Source organism: Panicum virgatum, chromosome 9K, assembly GCF_016808335.1.
Source record: "Panicum virgatum strain AP13 chromosome 9K, P.virgatum_v5, whole genome shotgun sequence".
Lineage (NCBI taxonomy): Eukaryota > Viridiplantae > Streptophyta > Magnoliopsida > Poales > Poaceae > Panicum > Panicum virgatum.
In genome coordinates, this window is record NC_053144.1 from 31,315,974 (window position 1) to 31,329,225 (window position 13,252).

General features: G+C 39.0%; 1 protein-coding gene across 7 annotated transcripts; it reads left to right on the plus strand.

Moving 5' to 3' along the window:
• Positions 1-1,308: 1,308 nt before the first annotated feature.
• On the plus strand, positions 1,309-12,501 carry LOC120651243 (probable histidine kinase 5). Of its 7 annotated transcripts, none has more exons than XM_039928674.1 (14): positions 1,310-2,202; positions 4,315-4,569; positions 5,040-5,495; positions 6,277-6,552; positions 7,172-7,341; positions 7,445-7,660; positions 7,743-7,929; positions 8,030-8,081; positions 8,200-8,429; positions 8,527-8,625; positions 8,954-9,615; positions 10,057-10,560; positions 11,043-11,567; positions 12,123-12,501. In XM_039928674.1, the coding sequence occupies exons 1-13, from the start codon at positions 1,969-1,971 to the stop codon at positions 11,308-11,310; spliced, it is 3,609 nt and encodes a 1,202-aa protein (XP_039784608.1). In that variant the 5' UTR covers positions 1,310-1,968; the 3' UTR covers positions 11,311-11,567; positions 12,123-12,501. The 7 variants fall into 7 exon arrangements, with proteins under 7 accessions (XP_039784614.1, XP_039784608.1, XP_039784609.1 ...); XM_039928675.1 differs by having other exon boundaries at positions 12,134-12,501; XM_039928677.1 differs by having other exon boundaries at positions 1,706-2,202; positions 10,060-10,560; positions 12,134-12,501.
• The last annotated feature ends 751 nt before the right edge of the window (positions 12,502-13,252 follow it).

A 13,252-nucleotide genomic window follows, 5' to 3' on the forward strand; every position in this document is an offset into this window, starting at 1 on the left:
CATCGGTTGAAACATAAGAAGTACCAAGAGATAAAAAAATACCAATTGTACCAAAATAGATGGATCCCGTACCAACCTCCCGATACCTGGTACCTTACCAAAATAGGAAATGTATTTCTCGGTATTTTACCTTGTACCTAGACGGGATTGTATGTTTTAGAACAAGGCGTACTCAATTATAACTATAGCTTATCTGGAGAAATTGAAGTTACGCAGTTTCATAGTTTTTAGATAACGAGATACAAAGTAAACTTAGAAATTCAAGCAAGGCGAGAAATTATATTATTTGATTCGTGGACGTAATAGAGCATCTGCTTGGTCATGATAATAAGATGGAAAATGACGTAACACTGACTCATTTATCAGTTACCACAATCTGGTGTTCATATGCATGATGCACATGTCTCTGCTTGCTTCATAGCACGACTTATGGTACACTGAGTCAATTCTGTCAGGGTCTCCAACATGATGACGACTTAAAAGAAAAAGGCCATGTTGGCCGATAGCAATGTTTCACTGTTTTGTTATAAAGACTATTTTGATGATTGCATTACAATTATTTAACTTTGAAGATGCTAGAGCTAGACTCGTATTCATATGACAACAGCATGGAAACTGTCAATAAAGTGATTCCTATTTATATGAAACATTCACATGAAGAGTAATGATTGTAATAGGAATATTTTTGGAAGCAAAGATAAATCTGGAAAGCGATATAACACAAAATCACAATTTGATCATTACAAACTACGATGTAGGATCCAGAGATTACAAATGATACAATATCAGTGCCTGAGACCTAATTAATTAATTAAACTAAATTAAGAAAATATACATAATTTTTTACAGATAAACAGCTGACCCTGATTTTCAATATATAAAACCAGACAATTTACACATGACTTTATTATCTCAGTTTGGCTTGTCTGCTTTTCATTTTTTTGACTTATTTCAACTTATTTTCTGGACATAACACTATTGAATCGGCCAACTTTTTGCATGTCTTGCAAGCAAAAATAGAGCAGTCGGAAAAGAAAAACCCCAAGCCATATCACCAGTGACCAATGTTGGGACCAGAGGATGATGGGAGAATGATGTGCACCTTCAACCCTTTCCCCACATCAAAAATTTCCACCCCATTACACTACCCCACATCACCTCCTTGCTGGCTTGTGTTTGTCCCCATCCCCTGCCTCCAGCTAGAGGCTAGAGCTAGAAGTACTTGCCACGGCAACAACACCAGCAACAAAGCGACAGAGCTGGGGGAAAGGATAAAAAGCAGCAGATGAAAAGAGAGGAGCACAAGACCCATAGCAGCTTTTACCGAGTAAACACCACTGCCTCTCTCCCTCTCTCGTTTGTTTCCTGTGTCCCAATTGTTGCACACTACTACCAGTCCCCCTGCCTTTGTTTGCAGCTCCTGCTCCTGCTCCTGCTCCAACTTTCCCCTCCCACCAGTCACCACTCACCAACCATCCGGACCCCAAACCCAGGCAAGGAACAACGAGCAAGTTGCTACGGTGGCTTGGAGTGGGCGCTTTGATCACCGGTCCCCGACGCCCCGACGTGCCAAGTGCAGGAGGGAGCAATCATTCGCGCCACCGCAGCAACCAACCTCCTCTGTTCTTGGATTGGCTCTCGGCATGCAGGGCCTCTCCAACCGAGCAAGAACCCCCCCCCCCCCCCCCCCCCCAATCCCCCCCCCCCTCATGGCATGCGATTGCGCGTTGCTGACCTCTCTAAAATCCTGAGCTCACTTACCTCCTGGATGAGTGGAAGCCTCGGCGGTTTCTTGTGCTTGTTCATGTAGCTCTGGGAACATCTGGCCCGAAATAGGGGAGGGGCAATACACAACGTCGTCGAGTCTGAATCACTTCAGCTGTTCAACACCACTTGTTTTATGTTGTGAGGCGGTGTTTCTTGAAGGTCTTCGGTAGCTTCAGTGGCTGAAGTGGGGGCTAGTCGCGGATGGCTCCGAACGGGGCAGGGAAATGCTGCGGTGGCTGCCGGCGAGGGAAGGCGGCGCACGCCGGCGCCGGGGCCATGGCCGGCTTCGTCATGTGCCTCTTGGTAGTCTGGGCGATTGTTGGATGTAGGAGGTCAAGTTCGGGCCGGGTGGTTGACGAGGACGGGATGCTGGGGCAGTTTAACCTCAGCAAGAGCCAGCTGCAAGCGTTGGTGTCCATCCTCGCATCAACAGAGGTATGATTATTGCGTCAATCTTCTTTTGTTTTCTACGTTTCTGTAGTTCTAATTGAATGGAACAGTGTAGGAGCTTGGTAGGCATATGCATTACACGATCTTTCATCTGTGCGCAATCTCACTGCTGTTGATGTGGTCATTTTTTTTCGAATTTATGTCATCATTTTATAGTCAAGTCAATAGACTATCAGACGTGATTGAGCTGCAAAACTCATGCAAATTTGTTGATTGATACAAGTAAAGGGAGCAATACATAGATTGATTTATCATGTCCCGCACATATGCATTACACGATCTTTCATCTGTGCGCAATCCCTCTGCTGTTGATGTGGTCATTTTTTTTTCTTTTTGCGAATTTATGCCATATAGACTATCAGACGTAGTTGAGCTGCAGAACTCGTGCAAATTTGTTGACTGATACAGCTAAATGGAGCAACGCATAGATTGCTTTATCATGTCACACACAAGGTACTGTAGCACTCAAAAATAGAGCTTGTATGGAGGGAGTGGGATATATCAAAGATTCAATGTAGGCATGCAGTTTCTTGCTGCCGTGTATCAAATAAGGCGCACATGAATTTGGTATGGGCCAGATATCATGTCTCAACCTGTTCCATTCCGTATCTGTATATCATACTGACACCTGAAGAGGTATGTTGCATCTTGCTGTATGGTCACTTGTTTGTTCAGTGCTATTTGAAATGTTGAGGCTGTTCTTGTAGTTAACAGTACTTATATGAGCTAATATCTACTAAACAGAGTAGTATTACAAGGCTCTATGGTAGTAAGAATTTGTAGTGGGTAGAAGGATTGCTGGAAACAGTTGACTATCGAGTTGGATTCCAGACTTCCAGTGGGTTTCAGAATTTGAGCTGTTATAAGATTGGTAAAAATAGATAAAGACATGTTTAGAATCCGACAGAAAAATGGAATGTTGCCAGTTTTTCTGTTCTGGCGAGAATTTGAAACAAGCATTAGCAGCATACCATTCATAGGCTAGAAGCTAGACCGGTTATCCTTGAATGGACCGAGATGCCCTAAGCTGGGTTTGAAAATTGGCGATTTTTAAAACTAATTGGCTCAACATATATAAAAGATAAAACAATTTCTATCTAAATGCACTTTAGGCTTTTCTAGTGTTTCTACAATTCTACTCAACTAGAACAAAAATTTTTGTACTCTAGGTTCCAATGCTATAAACAGCACATGTCAATTTAGCGGAAAAATGTGAAAGTAAGTGCAATAAATCAATTTGCAATGTAAAGGTAGAATAAAAGCATGGCATGACAACCTTTTGTTATGGTATCGGAGAGTCACCTCTCTCTGACTAATCCTTGTTGTAGCCCCTCTCAAGAGTTAAACAATGCACCACCAAGCAGTCATGATGCAACAAAGCATCAAGAGCCTCATTTGAACCAACCTTATGTTTATCACTAAAGCTGGAATGCTGGATGCACAGTATGCCTAATTCTTGTGTTGATTTTTGGATGTTGTTTCACTTAGTGATGATGGAACTTCAAATATGGGTCTGCTCTTTCACTTGATATCTAGCAACCTCAAATGGCTGTTTCAGCAACCAACAAGCTATCAAGAACTCCATTGTTGCACACAAAGCTGGGGGGTATTCTAGGAAGTAAAAGTAAAGCGGAGCTACATAACTTAAGTGCATTTTCACCTACTATTTTCTCAAAAATACATTTAACTTACTAGTGCTACCAGAAATTTAGTATTTACGGTAAACATGATAATTAGGGGGGTGTAATTCATTATTCAAATGCAAGGGACCCACTACAATATAGTTAATTACTCATGTTGAAATCAAGACATAACTTTCCAGTTCATATTCATAAATTGGCGAATAGAAAATGGGAACAGAAGAATATACATCTCTGTGGAATATAAAATATTACATTTCCCATCAAATATTTCTACCTAGTAGTCCAACTGAGAGTTTTGAATACCATCTTTCTTATACTTGTCTTCTCAAATTATTGTTTATTTCAAAAATAGTAGTGACATTGTATTATATCCAGTACTAACAATGTTTTTGGGAAAAAGCAATTTGCATTCCTCACTGTCACTTTCAACTATTTCTTTGCTATTATTTTGTAGAGAGAATGTATGGAAAAATCTGGATTGATCCATGATGGGAATCAAGTCAATAGCATATATTGTATCCCAGATACTCTTTGTATTCGAGATAAGATATCTGATGGAAAGCAGAATTGGTTGAAGGATGCCATTCTTCAAAAATTCTGCAGAGTTCAAGATAAATATGGCGTCAATACTCATGCACCTGCGGTGTTGGAAGATAAGTTCTTGCAAAATGTCATACAAGAAGACATTAGTTCTACCACACAAGGCAATGTGAGTTTTTCAATTTGTTTCCTCTTTTATCGACTTTGTGAATTGCAGCTCTTGCAGCTATAAAGCATGTATAGAGTTGCATTCAATGGAATGTATAGTTGCTGTAGTGTTTTTGGCTATTCGTGAGTCATCTGGAACTTATTTCTACCTGTTACATGTACACATATTGTTCTATTTACATGTGAACTCTATAGATATTTCATAAGAGGTGAATATATATAGTTTCTTCAGAACTCAATCCTCAGTAGAATTCACTTGCACCAAATACCTAGCTTCATTTTTATGCTATAATACTTGACAATAGCTGTTAATGTCTAGATTCTGATTTATCATTAAAGAAATGGAGTTTTATCAAATTGGTAAAGTACAATATTGGTTTGGCATGTTGTTATTTGATTCTTAAATATTATCTGTTACTCGTTGACCATTTCAAAGTTGCATTGATTTCATTCTATTTCCAATGTGTCTAGCCGCATGAATATGACCTATATGCTGGAATCAATGGCGTGAATGTGGTCCAGAATATAATGTCAAGTTCCAAGCACACAGTGATGCTCTGTCTTTCTGCTTTATTTGGGAGCATTGTGATTTCAGTTGTTAAAACTATTCACAAAAGAAGGATTCAATCAAACAAGCTGTGTGTGGATGGGAAAGTTCTCCAGATACCAAGTGCTAAAATAAGTCGAAAGTGGTCAAAGAGAGCCCTGCTTATTGGTGTCTTGCTTGGGCTTTGTAGCTCTATATGCATATTTTCCTGCATGTATGCAGATGTTGTTGCTAGGAGAATTGAGAATCTTTCTAATATGTGCGATGAGAGAGCAAGGATGCTACAGGATCAGTTTAATGTAAGCACGAACCATGTGCATGCTTTGGCTATATTAGTCTCAACGTTTCACCATGGGAAGAATCCGTCTGCTATTCATCAGGTATCCTTCATGAATTCAATGTTCTCCTCCCATACACAATGGTGAATAACAAGCTTTCATAGTTCTTCTGATGATATTGTATGTACTGTACTGAATATCATGAAGTGATGAAGGAAACATAACTTCAAGTAGATACATCCCTTAGGGAGCCATCTTAATTGCTGACAAAGGCACACAGCAAGCAGAGTACAACACACCTTCCTCCAAAGCCGCACTACCAGCCCTTTCGAGAGGCGAGCTTGCATACACTTTTGTCCTTGCTTCGTGTAAAAGGGTTAACCCGAAGGTGATATGGCTGGAGGATAAGGGCTTATAAGTTAGCTCCACCCTCGCTCAACTATCAAGGTGGTACTAAACATGTGCAAGCATCACTCGTGGGCCACTATTGAGCCACATCCAAATTGGGCCGGGTGTCACACAGAGCCACAAGGTTTTTTTGAATTGGAGAGCAAACAAAATTCAAAGATGGAATACAGAGACTTCCATTTTAGTGAATAACTACAAAACATCTCATATGTCCTGACCAATTCAATATCATTATTGCCTCCCAAGGATTATCTTCATTTATTTATTGTTAGGGGTGGCAGCAGCAAAGACCAGAAACTTTTTGTGGGTAAAAACTGGATATAGAATTCAATTTACTTGTCATCTGAGCTCTAAGAATGTAGAAGAGAAAAGAATGAATACCTGTGTGCAATAAGCAACTAATAGGGACTGTTAGGTGGGTTTAGCTGTATGTTTTTCAATGATCATATACTTTTTCTTGTACAAACCCTTCCAGAAAACATTTGAGGACTTCACAGCAAGGACAACTTTTGAAAGGCCATTGATGAGTGGTGTTGCCTATGCACTGAAGGTATTACACAGTGAAAGGGAACAGTTTGAGCAACAACATGGATGGAAGATTAAGAAGATGGAAGCTGGAGATCAATCTCTTGTTCATGACTATAATCCTGAAAAGCTAGAACCATCACCAGTTCAAGACGAGTATGCACCTGTTATTTTCTCCCAGGAAACTGTGAAGCATATCATATCTATAGATATGATGTCCGGGAAGGTGAGGATATTTATCAGCATTTTTTTGTAATCCTTTTGTCTTTGATCTATTCCCTCTGCTAACTTTGTTATGAAAATAAGCAATTTCTAACTCATTTTCTAACTTTCAAGTGCTTAAGATGAAAAATGCGCAAAACTTTTTCTTTTTCTTTTAAATTTGATATTGGTGCATAAAAACTACATTGTGACCATGATTGCAAAACTAGTATCAGCTATTCAGTATCTTGTTCAATGGTCCATTTGAGTTAGAGCATGATATTTCAATAAATCGTGGATATAGGTTGCATAGCATGCTCAAACCTCAGGTAATCTCTGCAGGAAGCCATGAATTTGTTCACCACTGTCTATAGCTGACATGAGGATCTTATCTTAATTTTATTTGAGATATTCTACCACGGTAAATAGTTCTGGTCCCTCTCTTTTCAACACAGTATAGCAATTAAAGCTCTTGTGGTTATTGCATTTTCCCCCAGGTGAGTTAGTGCATTACATGTTGGTACAAAAATAACACAGGACCCATAGATTGTAGGCTAGAAAAAACTACACAGGATTTTACTTATAATCCCCCTCCCTCCCTCTATCTCTCCATCTGTCTCCTAAAATTAGAACATTTGTTTCAGGAAGATCATGATAATATATTACGTTCCCGGGCAACAGGTAGGGGGGCTTTAACGTCCCCTTTTAAGCTTCTGAAGTCTAATCATCTTGGTGTGGTGCTTACATTCGCCGTGTATAAATATGATCTTCCTCCAAATGCGACACCAGAGGAGCGTATTCATGCTACATTGGGGTAAAATTTGTTTCCAAACTTTCTAGTCAAACTACAGGCACACACTTTTGTGTTTTTCCCCTTTAGCAGACTTGATCTTAATGTGGTTTTTGACACCTGGCAGTTATCTTGGTGCCTCATTTGATGTTCCTTCTTTGGTGGATAAACTCCTAGAGCAACTCGCTAGCAAACAAAAGATAGTTGTTAAGTTATATGACACCACAAATCATACATCCCCTATTAAAATGTATGGTTCCGATTTCAGTTCATCTGGTGATCTGCAGCGCATTAGTAACATTGATTTTGGTGACCCAACACGCAAACATGAAATGCATTGCAGGTACTGGTCTTTTTGTGATCAGAATTTGTACAATACTTTTGCCCTTCAGATGTGCTCAGTCCTTCCTGTTTTACACTTTCAGATTCAAGTATGAACCCCCACTGCCCTGGTCTGCAATAACAATATCGACAGCTGTAGTTATAATTGTTTTGCTTGTTGGACATATAATTTATGCAACTCTGAACTCCCTTGAAAAGGCTGAACATGATTATAGGGTAATGAGAGAACTAAAAGGACGAGCTGAAGCTGCGGATGTTGCAAAGTCTCAGGTTCTTTCTGCATTTTCTTTTGTCTTTGTTATCCTTTAGTTGTTATCTCCTGTGTGCTCCTGTCCTTTTGTCGTCTGAGAAGATATTGATTACCTTGTAGTTTCTAGCAACTGTTTCCCATGAGATTCGGACTCCAGTGAATGGTGTTCTAGGTTTGTCCTTCGGAGATCTATTTATTACTACATATTATATTTATTTGTGCCTGTGTTTTCGCAATAGACATGGTCAAATGATTTTTTTTTTAAAAAAGAGGCTTTCTTCGTGAATCAGGTATGTTGCAGATGCTAATGGATACTGAACTTGATACAACTCAGCAGGATTTTGTAGTTACTGCTCAAGAAAGTGGAAAGGCATTGATAAACTTGATAAATGAAGTCCTTGATCTGGCTAAGATAGAGTCAGGAAGGATTGAGTTGGAAACAGTGCCTTTTGATGTCCGTGATATTATTGATAATGTGGTATCTCTATTCTATGAAAAATCACAGGCTAAAGGCATAGAGGTCAGTACTAATTTAAAAGCAGTAACTCTGAAAATATTGGTTTAACGACATGAGACCTGAAGTAATGTGTAATTCACTAATTCTTTTGTGAGGATAGTTGGCCGTGCTTGTATCTGATCAAGTTCCATATGTTCTAATTGGGGATCCATGGAGGTTTCGGCAAATCATTACAAATCTTGTGGGGAATTCTATGAAGGTTAGATTCAGATCATTGGTAGAATGGTAGCTTCCATGTTTAGCTTGCTGGCAAGTTGTTATTATGTTTAGTCAATTGCACCACTTATACAATTGTAGTCTGTAGGAAACATGACAATTTACTAAGTACTAATGTTGTGAGTTTTTTTAACTTGAGAATTCCTTACAGACTTGTAACTTCACGATTCTCAAATAACTATAGTTGCCACTTGATATCGACTATAATTTTCATACTCAGATAGACTGTTGCATTTTGTATCCTTTTCATTTATGCAACCTAGGAATCATATGATCCATCTCTATCTTAATGTGCCTGCCTGTGAATACAGTTTACTGAGCGAGGCCATATCTTCGTTCAAGTGCATTTGGTTGAGGAACTAAAGAGGGCAGGAAACATATTTTATGGCGTTTCTGCTCAGAATAGGAAAGTTTTGGATGATAACGACAACATGAAAATATGGAACACGCTAAGTGGGCTTGAAGTAGCAGATAGCTGGAAATCATTGGAGAATTTTAGGATTTTCAAAAATTCAAGTGGTGAAACAGATACAATTAACTTAGTTGTCAGAGTTGAGGACACTGGCATAGGAATAACAGAGGATGCTCAACTGCGCATTTTTACACCTTTCATGCAAGCTGACAGTTCCACCTCACGGACATATGGTGGAACTGGAATTGGCTTGAGTATTACAAAAAGTTTGGTTGAATTGATGGGCGGAGAAATAGGGTTTACGAGTAAGTCAGGAGTTGGCAGTACATTTTCTTTTACTGCCATTTTCAAGGAGAACAGAAAAGGTCCTGGAGATATTAAAATATATTATTTCGAACCTACTCCATCAGACTTTCAAGGAATGAGGGCTCTTATTATTGATGGAAGGAATGCACGTGCAGAGATTACTATATACCATCTGCAGAGACTTGGAATACAGTGCAATCTTGTTGCCACATCTGAATCTGCATTCTCAATGCTGCTAGAAGCCTGCACCTCAAGGTTCATTTCCTTTCTTGTGTTGCTTACTGTTTGATTCGTCTCAACAACTTTGCACAAGTTATTTTGTTCAAGCGTTTTATAAGCTTCAGTCATCTTAACACATGGTGTAGCTATAATTTCTTGAGTTTATTGTGTTTCATTTCTTTGGATATTTTCTTTACTGTCGTGGATTGGTAGTTTCTTATCAACTGAAGGAAAATATGAGAAACTGATTAAAAAAAAGGAAAATATGAGAAACAGACTGGAACCTATGTTCTTTTGAGTTTAGAAACTGAAATAGGGTAGTTTGATTCTGAATGACTTGTGGATTCCTTCAGTTGTTACTACCAAATAGAATCAATATAATGTTGCCGTCATCACGTTTCATGTTGTTATGCATTTTCTTTTCTAAAAGCTGCTTTTGCCTTATTTGTTGGTATCATTGATATTTTGTATGTTAAGCAGCAAAAGCAATTCGAACATGGTCCTTGTTGATACAGAAGCTTGGGGTAAGGATTCAGGTTTCGCTTTTTATCGTCATCTTGTAGATCTTCAACTAAAGGGCTCAAACAAGTCTTCTCAACCCATGCCAAAGATTTTTCTTTTGGGAAACTCAATAAGCCCTGCCGAATCTGATTATTTGAGGCTGACAGGATATGGTGATTGCATAAGGAAACCCCTCCGCCTTAGTACTATTGCTGCATGTCTTCGCAAAACCTTAGGGATTGGGGTTACAAGGCCACACAGTAGAGATCAGTCTTTGGTTCTTCAAAGTGTACTAACTGGAAAACAGATTCTGGTTGTGGATGATAATGCAGTCAATCGTAAAGTTGCAGCTGGTTCTTTGAAGAAATATGGAGCTGTAGTTACATGTGTCGACAGTGGAAATGATGCAATTGATATGCTCAAGCCACCTCACACATTTGATGCTTGCTTCATGGATGTTCAGATGCCTGAAATGGACGGGTAATCTTCCTTTCTAATACGTTACTAATAAAAGGATTGTTATATGTCATGTACTTGGTGCAGATGTACTGTAAGAAATTCATTAAGTATAGATTTGATCTTTTGTGCAGAACTCTCTCTTGCAACTTCTTTCATTGATTCATCAAGGAAATATATCTTTAATTTTAGCTATAATGATACTCAATTAAAGAAGCGACAAATGGATGCATCTCCTTTTATTATTAGGAGGTTAATTTTTTCTCAAACACGATGGAGAGCTGCGTATCATTAAAGTAAAGAAGTATTAGGAAGCTAATGATCATAGGAGGATCCCGGAGCATAATCTCTCGTTTTCACATTCAATTCTTGATAAAAAAATAGATCACTGTAGCATCATATGCTTAGTTTGCTTTACTAGGGTTATAACAAGTAGTTACATCCACTTCAATAACTTGTAGATGCACTGTAGGACCAACATTAACAATTTTTACCTTCAATATCAGGTTTGAGACTACGAGATTAATCCGATCCGTAGAGAAAAGAATCAATGATATGATCCAGATGGGTGAAGTATCAGCAGATAATTATGGAAATAAGGTCCATTGGCATGTACCGATTTTAGCCATGACAGCAGATGTAATCCAAGCGACCTTTGAAAAATGTATGGAATGTGGAATGGATGGGTATGTGTCAAAGCCATTTGAAGAACAGCAGCTCTACTCTGCTGTTGCTCATTTCATAGAGACTGATGCAACAGATCCAACTCCATAGGAGATATAGGGCCTGTTTGGATTGAACCCTGGAGAAGTTGCCTTCTCCAGGAAGCACTCCCAAGCATTTGATTCCAAGCTCCTGGTGATGGATTGACCAGCCTGGGCGAGCTTTCGCAGGCCAGGGTGGCAGGGTGCCATCCAAACAGCCCAGTATTGCCTGAAGAGTGAAAGGTCCATTTTAAGGTCAACAGGTCCTGAAAAGCAGTGGAGCTATTGAGTGCTAAGTCCAGATTCAATTGAGCTGCATTTTATCCGGTAATCTCCTCTACATACTTTTTAGGAGCAAGCTTATGCGATTAAGATAATTCCACATGCAACTCCAAAAGCATATGCACTTGCATTGTTTATGGAGCGATGGAGTTCGCTTTCATACTTGGTATTCAAAAATCTACCATGATATCTAGTCCAAAAAATGAAACCTATTATGACATTGACTGCTAGGCGCTGAATGCGGATAAAGCATCTATTCTTTTTTACCACCTATGTACTGATAATAAGCAATTTATGCACATTTTAATATAGCTATATAAAATATATTAGAAAAGAAAATACTAGTTTGCTCTTCACTTTTTGGGGAAATTGCTGATTTGGTAATGTTAACTTTATTTTTAAGAAATCGGAACTGAAGGCCCAGTGGCCAGTGCATATGGATCTTGCATTATTAAAGAGAATACCCTAAACCACGGCTCATAAAAAAAACAAAGATTAGGAGATGTTTTCTGGGACAAAATACAACTTGAACAGTGGTAACAATTCCTTCTGTAATGTTTTCTAATACCACTTCATTGATTCTCAAATGTTGTATTCTAGGTGTTTTACAGAAAAAAACAAGTTACAGCATGATTCAACATTGAGTTCAATGGCATCGCCCCATCCCTCATACAAGAAAGCGAGGGTCTTCAAACCTTTTTGGCATAGATCACAGAGGTCGGTTTCACCACAGTCAAGCACACAATTCCAAGTCGTGTTGTATGGCTTAATGCAAACTGTAAAGAGCCAACTGCAGGCTGGAAAATACGGATTTTTGCATTCATCAATTTTGTGTGGGTCAGTAGGTCATGTAAATATTCTTTGATTGTGTTATTTAGTATTGTTGCGCTTGCACACTTGCGCTTGGGTTCTTGTATAGGATATGGTTCTGCAGTCGTCATCAGCTAAAATAAAATATTTACCAAAACAATTCCTCTGCTATCCCTTTCGCAGTTTTGACGTGGTTCTGCTTAATATAAGAAACCATTCTCATAAAATATTTGACCACTAAATGTAAAACGTCTTTACCAGTAAACACGTGTTACTGGCCTTATAGTTCCATTTCAACATCAGCACCACATTGAAAACTGGAGCTGTAGAACAGGTAAGCCTGTATTCAAAAGCACCACCCATACAAGTTCCAGAATGGAGCTCCCAAAGCTATCAGCAACTGAAGCCATAGGAAAAAAAACGTCCAGTACTCAAATAACCCGCAAGCTACTGTCGACAGCTGCATTGCTGTTGTTACTTTGCTGTCATATTCTCCATGAATAAGTAGCTAGAATCGATTTCTTGATTTTGTTAGCTGACATGAAGGGACTCATCTTAATATAGGTATCGGTAGCCTCCCATAGTGTCCTTGTCTCTTTCTTCAATAAAAAAACAGACAAATAAAAAAGGCAATAGAAACATGTTCAGCTTATATAAAGGGTGCATTATGCAGTTAGGTCAGGCACCTAAAAGCCAAATGGAGTCAGTGTCCTGTTGTAAGCTCTAGAGCGAGCAATTCCACAGCAGAAGAGATGGGGAGCATGTGCTAAGAGGTTAGCAGTCATAAACGTACCATATGGATTGATAGCAAGATAACCGTGTTGTATTGATTGCATAGCATTCCTGGTAACCAGGGGTACAATATATAGAGATGAGATCAAGGCAACAACCACCCTGACTTATAGCAACAGCATCAGGGG

What these genes read in the sequence shown, in the direction of transcription:
- LOC120651243 (XM_039928674.1), top strand. Translation starts at nt 1,969, where the DNA reads ATGGCTCCGAACGGGGCAGGGAAATGCTGCGGTGGCTGCCGGCGAGGG. An exon ending in TAGATATGATGTCCGGGAAG is followed by an intron (nt 6,553 to 7,171) that starts GTGAGGATATTT and finishes CATTTGTTTCAG; the next exon opens with GAAGATCATGATAATATATT. An exon ending in CACAGGCTAAAGGCATAGAG is followed by an intron (nt 8,430 to 8,526) that starts GTCAGTACTAAT and finishes TTGTGAGGATAG; the next exon opens with TTGGCCGTGCTTGTATCTGA.